Source organism: Oncorhynchus kisutch, linkage group LG22, assembly GCF_002021735.2.
Source record: "Oncorhynchus kisutch isolate 150728-3 linkage group LG22, Okis_V2, whole genome shotgun sequence".
Classification (NCBI taxonomy): domain Eukaryota; kingdom Metazoa; phylum Chordata; class Actinopteri; order Salmoniformes; family Salmonidae; genus Oncorhynchus; species Oncorhynchus kisutch.
This window is the reverse complement of record NC_034195.2, coordinates 55,356,025-55,370,673: the sequence shown is the minus strand read 5'-3', so window position 1 is coordinate 55,370,673 and position 14,649 is coordinate 55,356,025. Positions and strand designations below refer to the sequence as shown.

General features: G+C 45.1%; 1 protein-coding gene across 2 annotated transcripts in view; it reads left to right on the top strand.

Moving 5' to 3' along the window:
* The window catches only part of sergef (secretion regulating guanine nucleotide exchange factor), a 44,763-nt gene extending 30,114 nt beyond the window's left edge, over positions 1-14,649 (top strand). The window contains exon 9 of one of the 2 annotated variants that reach the window (XM_020471619.2): positions 12,786-14,649. In XM_020471619.2, the coding sequence (XP_020327208.2) occupies positions 12,786-12,991 (206 nt within the window). In that variant the 3' untranslated portion in view covers positions 12,992-14,649. Of the gene's footprint in view, positions 1-5,249; positions 5,298-12,785 lie in introns of those variants that run through there. The other variant, XM_031801584.1, reaches the window with a different exon arrangement.

Here is a 14,649-nt window from a genome sequence, read left to right as displayed (position 1 = left end):
TGTCTCTCTCGCTCTCCTCTCTGTCATGTTTTCATTTTGTGTGTTCTTGGACAGGATATATATGGTGGAACAGGATGTACAAACTATGCACTTAGTTGCCACGGCAACGTTCGTAGCGGTGTTCTGTATTTGTGTGTTCCGGTGTGGGGAGTGTGTCCTTGAATGAACAAAGCACCACACCCGAGGTTCTCTTCTCTCTCTCTCTTCTCTCGCCATACATTTACATTACATTTAATCATTTAGCAGACGCTCTTATCCAGAGCAACTTAGTTTAAATGCATTCATCTTAAGATAACACATTTTAACAAGCAAGCGTGGAACAATTTTATTTTCTACGCTCCACTTTTACTCAGCCTATACCGTTGACACCACCTCCACCAGCCTGTACCGTTGACACCATCACACCACCTCCACCAGCCTGTACCATTGACACCATAACACCACCTCCACCAGCCTGTACCGTTGACACCATCACACCACCTCTACCAGCCTGTACCGTTGACACCATCACACCACCTCCACCATCCCGTACCGTTGACACCACCTCCACCAGCCTGTACCGTTGACACCACCTCCACCAGCCTATACCGTTGACACCACCTCCACCAGCCCGTACCGTTGACACCACCTCCACCAGCCTGTACCGTTGACACCACCTCCACCAGCCTGTACCGTTGACACCATAACACCACCTCCACCAGCCTGTACAGCTGACACCACCACACCATCTCCACCAGCCCGTACCGTTGACACCACCTCCACCAGCCCGTACCGTTGACACCATAACACCACCTCCACCAGCCTGTACTGTTTACACCATCACACCACCTCCACCAGCCTGTACCGTTGACACCACTTCCACCAGCCTGTACCGTTGACACCACCTCCACCAGCCTGTACCGTTGACACCACCTCCACCAGCCTGTACCGTTGACACCACCTCCACCAGCCTGTACCGTTGACACCACCTCCACCAGCCCGTACCGTTGACACCACCTCCACCAGCCTGTACCGTTGACACCACCTCCACCAGCCTGTACCGTTGACACCGCCTCCACCAGCCCGTACCGTTGACACCGCCTCCACCAGCCCGTACCGTTGACACCGCCTCCACCAGCCCGTACCGTTGATACCACCTCCACCAGCCCGTACCGTTGATACCACCTCCACCATCCTGTACCGTTGACACCACCTCCACCAGACCTTACCGTTGACACCACCTCCACCATGCTGTACCGTTGACACCACCTCCACCAGCCTGTACCGTTGACACCACCTCCACCAGCCTGTACCGTTGACACCACCTCCACCAGCCTATACCGTTGACACCACCTCCACCAGCCTGTACCATTGACACCACCTCCACCAGCCTGTACCGTTGACACCACCTCCACCAGCCTGTACCGTTGACACCATGACACCACCTCCACCAGCCTGTACCGTTGACACCACCTCCACCAGCCTGTACCGTTGACACCACCTCCACCAGCCTGTACCGTTGACACCACCTCCACCAGCCCGTGCCGTTGACACCACCTCCACCAGCCCGTGCCGTTGACACCACCTCCACCAGCCCGTGCCGTTGACACCACCTCCACCAGCCCGTACCGTTGACACCACCTCCACCAGCCCGTACCGTGACACCACCTCCACCAGCCCGTACCGTTGACACCACTGTTGTGTCATCGGCAAACTTAATGAAGGTGTTGGAGTCATGAGTGAACAGGGAGTATAGGAGGGGACTGAGCACACACCCCTGAGGGGCCCCTGTGTTGAGGATCAGCGCGGCGGATGTGTTGTTACCTACCCTTACCACAGGAAGTCCAGGATCCAGTTGCAGAGGGAGGTGTTGAACGCTGCGCTGAATGAACAGCATTCTCACATAGGTGTTCTGATAGGAGTGGAACCCGATGTGGTCGTCTTCTGCAATAACCCATCCCTGACAAGTAGCGACGAGTTGTGCGTTCCGAGATGTCGTTCTGTACACCGCTGTTGTACTGCGCTGTTATTTGTTATCTGTTTGTGGCCAGGCTTTTTAGCGTGCACCATTCTTGCCATTGACCTTCGACCTCTCGTCAACGAGCTGTTTTCACCCACAGGACTGCCGCTGACTGGATGGTTGTTTTTCTCTTTGTCATGCCATTCTCTGTAAACCCTTAGACACTGTCGTACGTGAAAAGCTCAGGAGGCGGTTTCTGATATTCTGGAACCGGTGCGCCTGGCACCGACGATGACACTCAGTCACTAGTTTTGCCCGTTCTAATGTTAAATCCAACAGTAACTGAATGCCTCGATGCCTGTCTGCCTGCTTTATATAGCGAGCCACGGCCACGTGACTCACTGTCTGTAGGAGCGTGAACGGGGTGGTGTACCTAATACACTGTGTACTGGATGTGTGCACAGCAGTGGCCATGTTGGCTTAGAATCCTGACAGGTTGTCATTATTGATGGAGAGCGGGGTGTCGATTAGTTACATATCGAAATATTCTTTTGGACGATATTATAGATACTAGCTAATGTATTTAATAATAATTGTGTCAGCTAGCGCGAGTCGGCTGTATCTGCACGAAATTATTCATCCTTGAGCTTTTTTTCCGTCTTCTTTTTAAATAGTGAGCCATGTTTTCAGCACCTTTTTTTTATTTTTACATGACTGGTCAAAACTCATTTTCTCTCTCTTGCTACTCTGCAGCAGACATATAGTGAGCGATATGTTTGGAGCATTCAATCTCAGTACAGTTGCAGTATTGATCAAGTATCAATACATATACAGTACACGTTTCAACGCACCTACTCATTCAAGGGTTTTTCTTTCTTTTTTAAAACTATTTTCTATTTTCAAAACTATGAAATAACACATATGGAATTATGTAGTAACTTGTAATGAACACGAGGGGAGACAGAGAGCTGGTTTCAAGCGCAGGGCGCAGCAGGTGTTTATTGTAAAGGACCACAGGAGGAGGCAGGTAGCTGGGTCCAGGAGGAGGCAGAAGGTCATACACAGGAGGAGGCAGGTAACTGGGTCCAGGAGGAGGCAGAAGGTCATACACAGGAGGAGGCAGGTAACTGGGTCCAGGAGGAGGCAGAAGGTCATACACAGGAGGAGGCAGGTAGCTGGGTCCAGGGGCAGGCAGAAGGTCATACACGGAGGAGGCAGGTAGCTGGGTCCAGGGGCAGGCAGAAGGTCATACACGGAGGAGGCAGGTAGCTGGGTCCAGGGGCAGGCAGAAGGTCATACACAGGAGGAGGCAGGTAACTGGGTCCAGGAGGAGGCAGAAGGTCATACACAGGAGGAGGCAGGTAGCTGGGTCCAGGGGCAGGCAGAAGGTCATACACGGAGGAGGCAGGTAGCTGGGTCCAGGGGCAGGCAGAAGGTCATACACAGGAGGAGGCAGGTAACTGGGTCCAGGAGGAGGCAGAAGGTCATACACAGGAGGAGGCAGGTAACTGGGTCCAGGAGGAGGCAGAAGGTCATACACAGGAGGAGGCAGGTAGCTGGGTCCAGGGGCAAGCAGAAGGTCATACACGGAGGAGGCAGGTAGCTGGGTCCAGGGGCAGGCAGAAGGTCATACACAGGAGGAGGCAGGTAGCTGGGTCCAGGGGCAGGCAGAAGGTCATACACAGGAGGAGGCAGGTAGCTGGGTCCAGGGGCAGGCAGAAGGTCATACACAGGAGGAGGCAGGTAACTGGGTCCAGGGGCAGGCAGAAGGTCATACACAGGAGGAGGCAGGTAGCTGGGTCCAGGGGCAGGCAGAAGGTCATACACAGGAGGAGGCAGGTAGCTGGGTCCAGGGGCAGGCAGAAGGTCATACACCGGGAATCCAAAAAGGTAACAGTACAGGCAGGGAAAAGGCTAATAACATAGTCTGGGAGATGTGGCAAGAGGTTGATGACAGGAAATCTGATATGCAGAAAACATTGTTATTGAGAATGACCACACACTATGATACACGGGAGGACTAATATGGGAATGAACAGAGCTCCGAATAGAATGTGTAACAAAACAAACAAGACCTCACAGTGACGGGGTGCAATGAACTGAACTAAATAGTGTGTGATAATGACATACAGGTGTGTGAACAGGTGATCAGAATTCAGGTGATTGGGATCTGGAGAGGGAGCTGCGTTCAGGGGATCTAGGTGTTTGAGAATGCTTGTCTAGCGTTGGCTGTAAAGCATATTTTGAAAATCTGAGATGACAGTGTGATTAACAAAAGGCTAAGCTGTGTCTCAATATATTTCATTTGTGATTTTCATGAATAGGAAGATTTTCTAGGAAGATTTATGTCCGCTGCGTTATGCTAATTAGTTTGAGGCGATGATTACGCTCCCGGATCCGGGTTTGAGAGTAGCAAGAAGTTTTAGGAGATCTAGGTGTTTGAGAGTTAGAGAGTGAGCTGCGTTCAGGGGATCTAGGTGTTTGAGAGTTAGAGAGTGAGCTGTGTTCAGGAGATCTATGTGTTTGTGAGTTAGAGAGTGAGCTGCATTTAGGAGATCTAGGTGTTTGAGTTTTAAGCAGGTGTTGTATAACCAAATAAGTGTTAAACAAATCAAAAATATATTTTATTATTTGAGATTCTTCTAAGTAGCTGCCTTGATGACAGCTTTGCGCACTTTTGGCATTCTCTCAACCAGCTTCATGAGGTAGTCACCTGGAATGCATTTCAATTAACAGGTGTGCTTTGTTAAAAGTTTCCTTAAGGTGTTTGAGCCAATCAGTTGTGTTGTGACAAGGTAGGGCTGGTTTACAGAAGATAACCCTATTTGGTAAGAGACCAAGTCTATATTATGGCAAGAACAGCTCAAATAAGCAAAGAGAAACGACAGTCCATCATTACTTTAAGACATCAAGGTCAGTCAATCTGGAAAATTTGTGCAGTTGCAAAAACCATCAAGCGCTATGATGAAACTGGCTTCTCATGAGGTCCGCCATAAGAATGGAAGACCCAGAGTTACCTCTGCTGCAGAGGATATGTTCATTAGAGTTACCAGCCTCAGAAATTGCAGCCCAAATAAATGCTTCACAGAGTTCAAGTAACAGACACATCTCAACGTCAACTGTTCAGAGGAGACTGCGTGAATCAGGCCTTCATGGTCAAATTGCTGCAAAGAAACCACTACTAAAGGACACCAGCTTTGCTGGTGACACTGTCTGTGATTTATTTAGAATTCAAGGCACACTGCATTCTGCAGGGATACGCCATTCCATCTGGTTTGCACTTAATCCCACTATCATTTGTTTTCAACAGAACAATGACACAACACACCTCCAGGCTGTGTAAGGGTTATTTGACCAAGGAGGAGATTGATAGAGTGCTTTATCAGATGACCTGGCCTCCACAATCCCCCAACCTCAACTCAACTGAGATGGTTTGGGATGAGTTGGACCACAGAGAGAAGGAAAAGCAGCCAACAAGCACTCAGCATATGTGGGAACTCCTCCAAGACTGTTGGAAAAGCATTCCTCATGAAGCTGGTTGAGAGAATACCAAGACTGTGCAAAGCTGTCATCAAGGCAAAGGGTGGCTACTTTGAAGAATCTCAAATATAAAATATATTTTTTTTTTGTCACTACATGATTCGATGTGTTATTTCATGGTTTTGATGTCCTCAGTATATTCACTTTATTCTACAATGTATAAAATCGTTTTTAAAAATAAAGGAAAACCCTTGAATGAGTAGATGTGTCCAAACTTTTGACTGGTACTGTATAATTGTGATAATCACAATACATATCGTATTGACACCAAAGTATGCTGATTATATGGTACGGTGAGGTCTCAGCCCTAGTTGTCATATCACACTGGCATAAGCTGCCTGCTGGGAGATATCTTGGTCTGTGACACATCTTGGTCTGGGAGACATCTTGGTCTGGGAGACATCTTGGGCTGTGAGACCGAGACAACTTGTTTTATCTGTTCTCTCTGCTGACACAGAACCCAGAGGCTTTTGATCCATTGGTCAGAAAAAATAAGGGAGATGGAGAGATAAAGGGATTCACTCGATGAAAGGAGGAAGAAACAGAAAACAGACAGAACATTGGGATGGGTAGATTGAACGCTTGAAGATGTGAGCTGTGTTGCCATGACAACGGGGCCTATTAGTTAACCGAACTGTGTTGCCATGGCACGTGTCTCCACGGTGATGCAGCCCTGTCCGGACCACACCCACTAAACCAACAAGCTCCTTTACCAGCTGTCTGAGAGGGAACAGAGAAGAAGAGGAAAGGTGCAGAGACTGTCTGGAGCTGAATGGCAGTGTGTGTTTAACTTTCGTTGAGCCCCCAAGGGGTGGGTGGGTGTGTGTCTGTGTGTGTGTGTGTGTTCGCCTATTTGAATCTACACAGACTACTTTGAAGTCATTGGATTTTTTAAATGTTTTATACCCAACCATTTTTCCTATTCTAGTTGAGCAAATGTGTAATCCTCATTGCCTGGCCATGCAACATCTGAGAAACGAGTGATGTATTCCCAACTAGTGATGTATAACCAGCTACCAACTAGTGATGTATAACCAGCTAGTGATGTATAACCAACTAGTGATGTCTAACCAACTACCAACTAGTGATGTCTAACCAACTACCAGCTAGTGATGTCTAACCAACTACCAGCTAGTGATGTATAACCAACTACCAACGTATAACCAGCTAGTGATGTATAACCAACTAGTGATGTATAACCAGCTAGTGATGTATAACCAGCTAGTGATGTATAACCAACTAGTGATGTATAACCAGCTAGTGATGTATAACCAACTACCAACTAGTGATGTATAACCAGCTACCAACTAGTGCTGTATAACTAACTAGTGATGTGAAACCAACTAGTGATGTAAAACCAACTACCAACTAGTGATATATAACCAACTACCAACTAGTGCTATACAGCCAACTAGTGTTGTATAACCAACTAGTGATATATAACCAACTACCAACTAGTGTTGTATAACCAACTAGTGATGTATAACCAACTAGTGATGTATAACCATCTACCAACTAGTGTTGTATAACCAACTAGTGATGTATAACCAACTACCAACTAGTGCTGTATAACCAACTAGTGATGTATGACCAACTAACAACTAGTGTTGTATAACCATCTAGTGATGTATAACCAACTACCAACTAGTGTTGTATAACCAACTAGTGCTGTATAACCAGCTACCAACTAGTGATGTATAACCAACTACCAACTAGTGATTTATAACCAACTAGTGATGTATAACCAACTAGTGATGTATAACCAACTAGTGCTGTATAACCAACTACCAACTAGTGATGTATAACCAGCTACCAACTAGTGATGTATAACCAGCTAGTGATGTATAACCAACTAGTGATGTATAACCAACTAGTGATGTCTAACCAACTACCAGCTAGTGATGTCTAACCAACTACCAGCTAGTGATGTCTAACCAACTACCAGCTAGTGATGTATAACCAACTACCAACTAGTGACGTATAACCAGCTAGTGATGTATAACCAACTAGTGATGTATAACCAGCTAGTGATGTATAACCAGCTAGTGATGTATAACCAACTAGTGATGTATAACCAGCTAGTGATGTATAACCAACTACCAACTAGTGATGTATAACCAACTAGTGATGTATAACCAACTAGTGATGTATAACCAGCTAGTGATGTATAACCAACTACCAACTAGTGATGTATAACCAGCTACCAACTAGTGCTGTATAACTAACTAGTGATGTGAAACCAACTAGTGATGTAAAACCAACTACCAACTAGTGATATATAACCAACTACCAACTAGTGTTGTATAACTAACTAGTGATGTATAACTAACTAGCGATGTGAAACCAACTACCAACTAGTGTTGTATAACCAACTAGTGATATATAACCAACTACCAACTAGTGATGTATAACCAACTAGTGATGTATAACCAACTAGTGATGTATAACCAACTAGTGATGTATAACCAGCTAGTGATGTATAACCAACTAGTGATGTATAACCAGCTAGTGATGTATAACCAACTACCAACTAGTGATGTATAACCAGCTACCAACTAGTGCTGTATAACTAACTAGTGATGTGAAACCAACTAGTGATGTAAAACCAACTACCAACTAGTGATATATAACCAACTACCAACTAGTGTTGTATAACTAACTAGTGATGTATAACTAACTAGTGATGTGAAACCAACTACCAACTAGTGCTATACAGCCAACTAGTGTTGTATAACCAACTAGTGATATATAACCAACTACCAACTAGTGATGTATAACCAACTAGTGATGTATAACCTACTAGTGATATATAACCAACTACCAACTAGTGTTGTATAACCAACTAGTGATGTATAACCAACTACCAACTAGTGCTGTATAACCAACTAGTGATGTATGACCAACTAACAACTAGTGTTGTATAACCATCTAGTGATGTATAACCAACTACCAACTAGTGTTGTATAACCAACTAGTGCTGTATAACCAGCTACCAACTAGTGATGTATAACCAGCTACCAACTAGTGATGTATAACCAACTACCAGCTAGTGATGTATAACCAACTAGTGATGTATAACCAACTAGTGATGTATAGCCAACTACCAACTAGTGTTGTATAACCAACTAGTGATGTATAACCAACTACCAACTAGTGTTGTATAACCAACTAGTGATGTATAACCAACTAGTGATGTATAACCAGCTACCAACTAGTGATGTATAACCAACTAGTGCTGTATAACCAACTACCAACTAGTGCTGTATAACCAACTACCAACTAGTGATGTATAACCAACTACCAACTAGTGATGTATAACCAACTAGTGATGTATAACCAACTAGTGCTGTATAACCAACTACCAACTAGTGATGTATAACCAACTACAAACTACTGAAGTATAACCAACTACCAACTAGTGATGTATAACCAACTAGTGTTGTATAACCAACTAGTGTTGTATAACCAACTAGTGCTGTATAACCAACTACCAACTAGTGATGTATAACCAACTACCAACTAGTGTTGTATAACCAACTAGTGATGTATAACCAACTAGTGATGTAAAACCAACTAGTGATGTATAACCAACTACCAACTAGTGCTGTATAACCAATGTGTTGTGTTACCTACTACATACTCGTGTTGTATAACCAACTCCTATAGTCGATGTCATGTCAGGCTAGTTGTCCTGTATATATCAGGTCCAACTGACCAGTCTATGATGTCAGGTCCAACTGACCAGTCTATGATGTCAGGTCCAACTGACCAGTCTATGATGTCAGGTCCAACTGACCAGTCTATGATGTCAGGTCCAACTGACCAGTATATGATGTCAGGTCCAACTGACCAGTATATGATGTCAGGTCCAACTGACCAGTATATGTCTGGTCCAACTGACCAGTATATGTCTGGTCCAACTGACCAGTATATGTCTGGTCCAACTGACCAGTATATGTCTGGTCCAACTGACCAGTCTATATCAGGTCCAACTGACCAGTATATGATGTCAGGTCCAACTGACCAGTATATGATGTCAGGTCTAACTGACCAGTATATGTCAGGTCCAACTGACCAGTATATCTCAGGTCCAACTGACCAGTCTATGATGTCTGGTCCAACTGACCAGTATATGATGTCAGGTCCAACTGACCAGTATATGATGTCAGGTCCAACTGACCAGTATATGATGTCAGGTCCAACTGACCAGTATATGTCTGGTCCAACTGACCAGTCTATGATGTCAGGTCCAACTGACCAGTCTATAATGTCAGGTCCAACTGACCAGTATATGATGTCAGGTCCAACTGACCAGTATATGATGTCAGGTCCAACTGACCAGTATATGATGTCAGGTCCAACTGACCAGTATATGATGTCTGGTCCAACTGACCAGTATATGTCAGGTCCAACTGACCAGTCTATGATGTTAGGTCCAACTGACCAGTATATGATGTCAGGTCCAGCTGACCAGTATATGTCTGGTCCAACTGACCAGTCTATGATGTTAGGTTCAACTGACCAGTATATGATGTCAGGTTCAACTGACCAGTCTATGATGTCAGGTTCAACTGACCAGTCTATGATGTCAGGTCCAACTGACCAGTATATGATGTCAGGTCCAACTGACCAGTATATGATGTCTGGTCCAACTGACCAGTATATGTCAGGTCCAACTGACCAGTCTATGATGTTAGGTCCAACTGACCAGTATATGATGTCAGGTCCAGCTGACCAGTATATGATGGCAGGTCCAACTGACCAGTCTATGTCAGGTCCAACTGACCAGTATATGATGTCAGGTCCAACTGACCAGTCTATGATGTCAGGTCCAACTGACCAGTCTATAATGTCAGGTCCAACTGACCAGTATATGATGTCAGGTCCAACTGACCAGTATATGATGTCAGGTCCAACTGACCAGTATATGATGTCAGGTCCAACTGACCAGTATATGATGTCTGGTCCAACTGACCAGTATATGATGTCTGGTCCAACTGACCAGTATATGATGTCAGGTCCAGCTGACCAGTATATGTCTGGTCCAACTGACCAGTCTATGATGTTAGGTCCAACTGACCAGTATATGATGTCAGGTTCAACTGACCAGTCTATGATGTCAGGTCCAACTGACCAGTATATGATGTCAGGTCCAACTGACCAGTATATGATGTCAGGTCCAACTGACCAGTATATGTCTGGTCCAACTGACCAGTATATGTCTGGTCCAACTGACCAGTCTATATCAGGTCCAACTGACCAGTATATGATGTCTGGTCCAACTGACCAGTATATGTCAGGTCCAACTGACCAGTCTATGATGTTAGGTCCAACTGACCAGTATATGATGTCAGGTCCAACTGACCAGTATATGATGTCAGGTCCAACTGACCAGTATATGATGTCAGGTCCAACTGACCAGTATATGATGTCTGGTCCAACTGACCAGTATATGTCAGGTCCAACTGACCAGTCTATGATGTTAGGTCCAACTGACCAGTATATGATGTCAGGTCCAGCTGACCAGTATATGTCTGGTCCAACTGACCAGTCTATGATGTTAGGTCCAACTGACCAGTATATGATGTCAGGTTCAACTGACCAGTCTATGATGTCAGGTCCAACTGACCAGTATATGATGTCAGGTCCAACTGACCAGTATATGATGTCAGGTCCAACTGACCAGTATATGTCTGGTCCAACTGACCAGTATATGATGTCTGGTCCAACTGACCAGTATATGATGTCTGGTCCAACTGACCAGTATATGTCTGGTCCAACTGACCAGTCTATATCAGGTCCAACTGACCAGTATATGATGTCTGGTCCAACTGACCAGTATATGTCAGGTCCAACTGACCAGTCTATGATGTTAGGTCCAACTGACCAGTATATGATGTCAGGTCCAGCTGACCAGTTTATGTCTGGTCCAACTGACCAGTCTATGATGTTAGGTCCAGCTGACCAGTATATGATGGCAGGTCCAACTGACCAGTCTATGTCAGGTCCAACTGACCAGTATATGATGTCAGGTCCAACTGACCAGTCTATGATGTCAGGTCCAACTGACCAGTCTATAATGTCAGGTCCAACTGACCAGTATATGATGTCAGGTCCAACTGACCAGTATATGATGTCAGGTCCAACTGACCAGTATATGATGTCAGGTCCAACTGACCAGTATATGATGTCTGGTCCAACTGACCAGTATATGTCAGGTCCAACTGACCAGTCTATGATGTTAGGTCCAACTGACCAGTATATGATGTCAGGTCCAGCTGACCAGTATATGTCTGGTCCAACTGACCAGTCTATGATGTTAGGTCCAACTGACCAGTATATGATGTCAGGTTCAACTGACCAGTATATGTCTGGTCCAACTGACCAGTCTATGATGTTAGGTCCAACTGACCAGTCTATGATGTTAGGTCCAACTGACCAGTATATGATGTCAGGTCCAGCTGACCAGTATATGTCTGGTCCAACTGACCAGTCTATGATGTCAGGTTCAACTGACCAGTATATGATGTCAGGTCCAGCTGACCAGTATATGTCTGGTCCAACTGACCAGTCTATGATGTTAGGTCCAACTGACCAGTATATGATGTCAGGTTCAACTGACCAGTATATGATGTCAGGTCCAACTGACCAGTATATGAGGTCAGGTCCAACTGACCAGTCTATGTCAGGTCCAACTGACCAGTATATGATGTCAGGTCCAACTGACCAGTCTATGAGGTCAGGTCCAACTGACCAGTCTATGTCAGGTCCAACTGACCAGTATATGATGTCAGGTCCAACTGACCAGTATATGATGTCAGGTCCAGCTGACCAGTATATGATGTCAGGTCCAACTGACCAGTCTATGTCTGGTCCAACTGACCAGTATATGATGTCAGGTCCAACTGACCAGTATATGATGTCAGGTCCAACTGACGAGTATATGTCAGGTCCAACTGACCAGTTCACAAAATAGTTGGGAAGTGTTTTTGCACTCAACTGTTTTTACCAGTTGGTGATCTAGTTGGTGATCTCTCAGCCTGGTCACACCAGATCAGTTTGTGCTGTCTTCTCTTAGCCTGGTCAGACCAGATCAGTTTGTGCTGTCTTCTCTTAGCCTGGTCAGACCAGATCAGTTTGTGCTGTCTTCTCTTAGCCTGGTCAGACCAGATCAGTTTGTGCTATCTTGCCAACTCCTATGGTCATTGTCATGCCAAACATGTACAGATCAGGGTAGTAATCTCCTGTTTGTTATCTCTAACTGACCAGTGTCCTCTACCCTCCTCTCCTCATCTCTCCTCTCCAGGGGGTCGCCTGCTCTCTTGGGGGTGGAACGAACATGGGATGTGTGGGGACGGTTCCGAGACAGATGTCAGCGAACCACAGCCCATTCCTGCCCTCCGGCCTTTTGTGATTGGCTGTGGCGCTGGCCACTCTATGGCACTGTGTGCTGTGAGGACAGGTGAAGAGGAGTCTACAGAGGACATGGAGACAGAACAAGCTACACTATAGTTTGAAACTAGCATGTTTGAGCTAACTTATCAGGACTGTACCTGGGTAAGATCGCGGACCACTAGTGCCGCTGATTTGAAGCCAATGTCTATTGTTTTATCTCTACGGCAGAGGACACCCGGCTCACTGTGGGGCGTGAGAGTAACATGATAGGGTATGAATCATGATCACCCAGTCTATGGGGAATAAGCCTCAGGGGAAATCTGGGAGGAGGACATTCTGAAGGTTGTAAAGTATGTGGGTGTGTCTGTCTGAGCAAAATATCCAAACCCCGTTATGATTGCTTTGTTGTTGGCCAAAGTAAGGCACGTGTAAGTTCAGTATGACCGGTACATTCTAACTGCCTTCGTAATGTATTTTTATTCCCATCTATATGACACATTGCCCTTTTTTGATCCAAGAGGCCGTACTCACAAAGCCTGTCAGAGTAGGAGGGGCTGATCTAGGATCAATTCTAATCAATACAGAATGTATTGTACAGTTCAAAGTTTCGACTGGTCCTTTCCCAGTTTGTCTTCCTGATTGATTCATAGGATACATAGATCCATGCCTAGGGCCCTATATATATATATCCCCTCTTGGCCCTTCCCTCTCCTCTTGTCATGCCAGTGTAAATTCTCATTGATTAACATGGCTATTGATGGCCTGAAGTATATGCTAGGCCAGTGCTGTAGTGCCATCTCTCCAAGTCTGTCACTGGCCCCCTTTTCTATTGCAGTGATCTTGACTGACAGAAAGCACTCAAATCTCCTGGACTCCCTCACTCACCTCTGTGTCCCAAATGGTGCCCCTAATTCCCTTTTGTAGGGCACATGTCTCATAGGGCTCTGGTCAAAAGGAGTGTACTTTTTAAGGAATAGGGTTCTATAGGGTTCTGGTCAAAATTAGTGCACTATATAGGGAATAGGGTTCTGTAGGGTTCTGGTCTAAAGTAGTGCACTATATAGAGGGAATTAGGGTTCTATAGGGTTCTGGTCTATAGTAGTGCACTATATAGGGAATAGGATTCTATAGGGCCCTGGTCTAAAGTAGTGCACTATATAGGAAATAGGGTTCTATAGGGCTCTGGTCTAAAGTAGTGCACTATATAGGGAGTAGGGTGCCATTTGGGAGACATATTCAGGCTATACTGTTATACAGTGCAATATTGATATTGTATCCGCTGGCCCCGTAGAATGCTATATGTGTACCAGTCCCATTTAAAGGTTATAGGGGTCATATTTGTCATAATTACTGATGTTTGAAGGCCATGTATAAGAGGTGATATAAGGATGACCGTTAAATGTCTTCACTGTATGTTATGGGGTTATGTTTACATTGACATACTGCAGGTGTTCTGTCAAATCCTGTCTTGTTTAAATGTTTCCAATTTGAATGGCCCTTGACACCTCTGATGGTGTCTGTCTGTCTGTCTGTGTGCATTCTGATAAGCGATCGTACAGTTTGCAGAATATATTACAATATCGTCGTGTATGTTTATCTATGCAAAGAAATATATGATATGGGATTGGGCGGCAGCCTGAAAACATTGATCTCACTGAAATATGAAATTGTGATGAAAAAATGACTGTAAAAAGGCGACATAAAATGAAGATAGTAATTCATTGGTCTATCTTTGACTTTCTTCAAAAAATAAATCAACACTCATTGAAAAATAA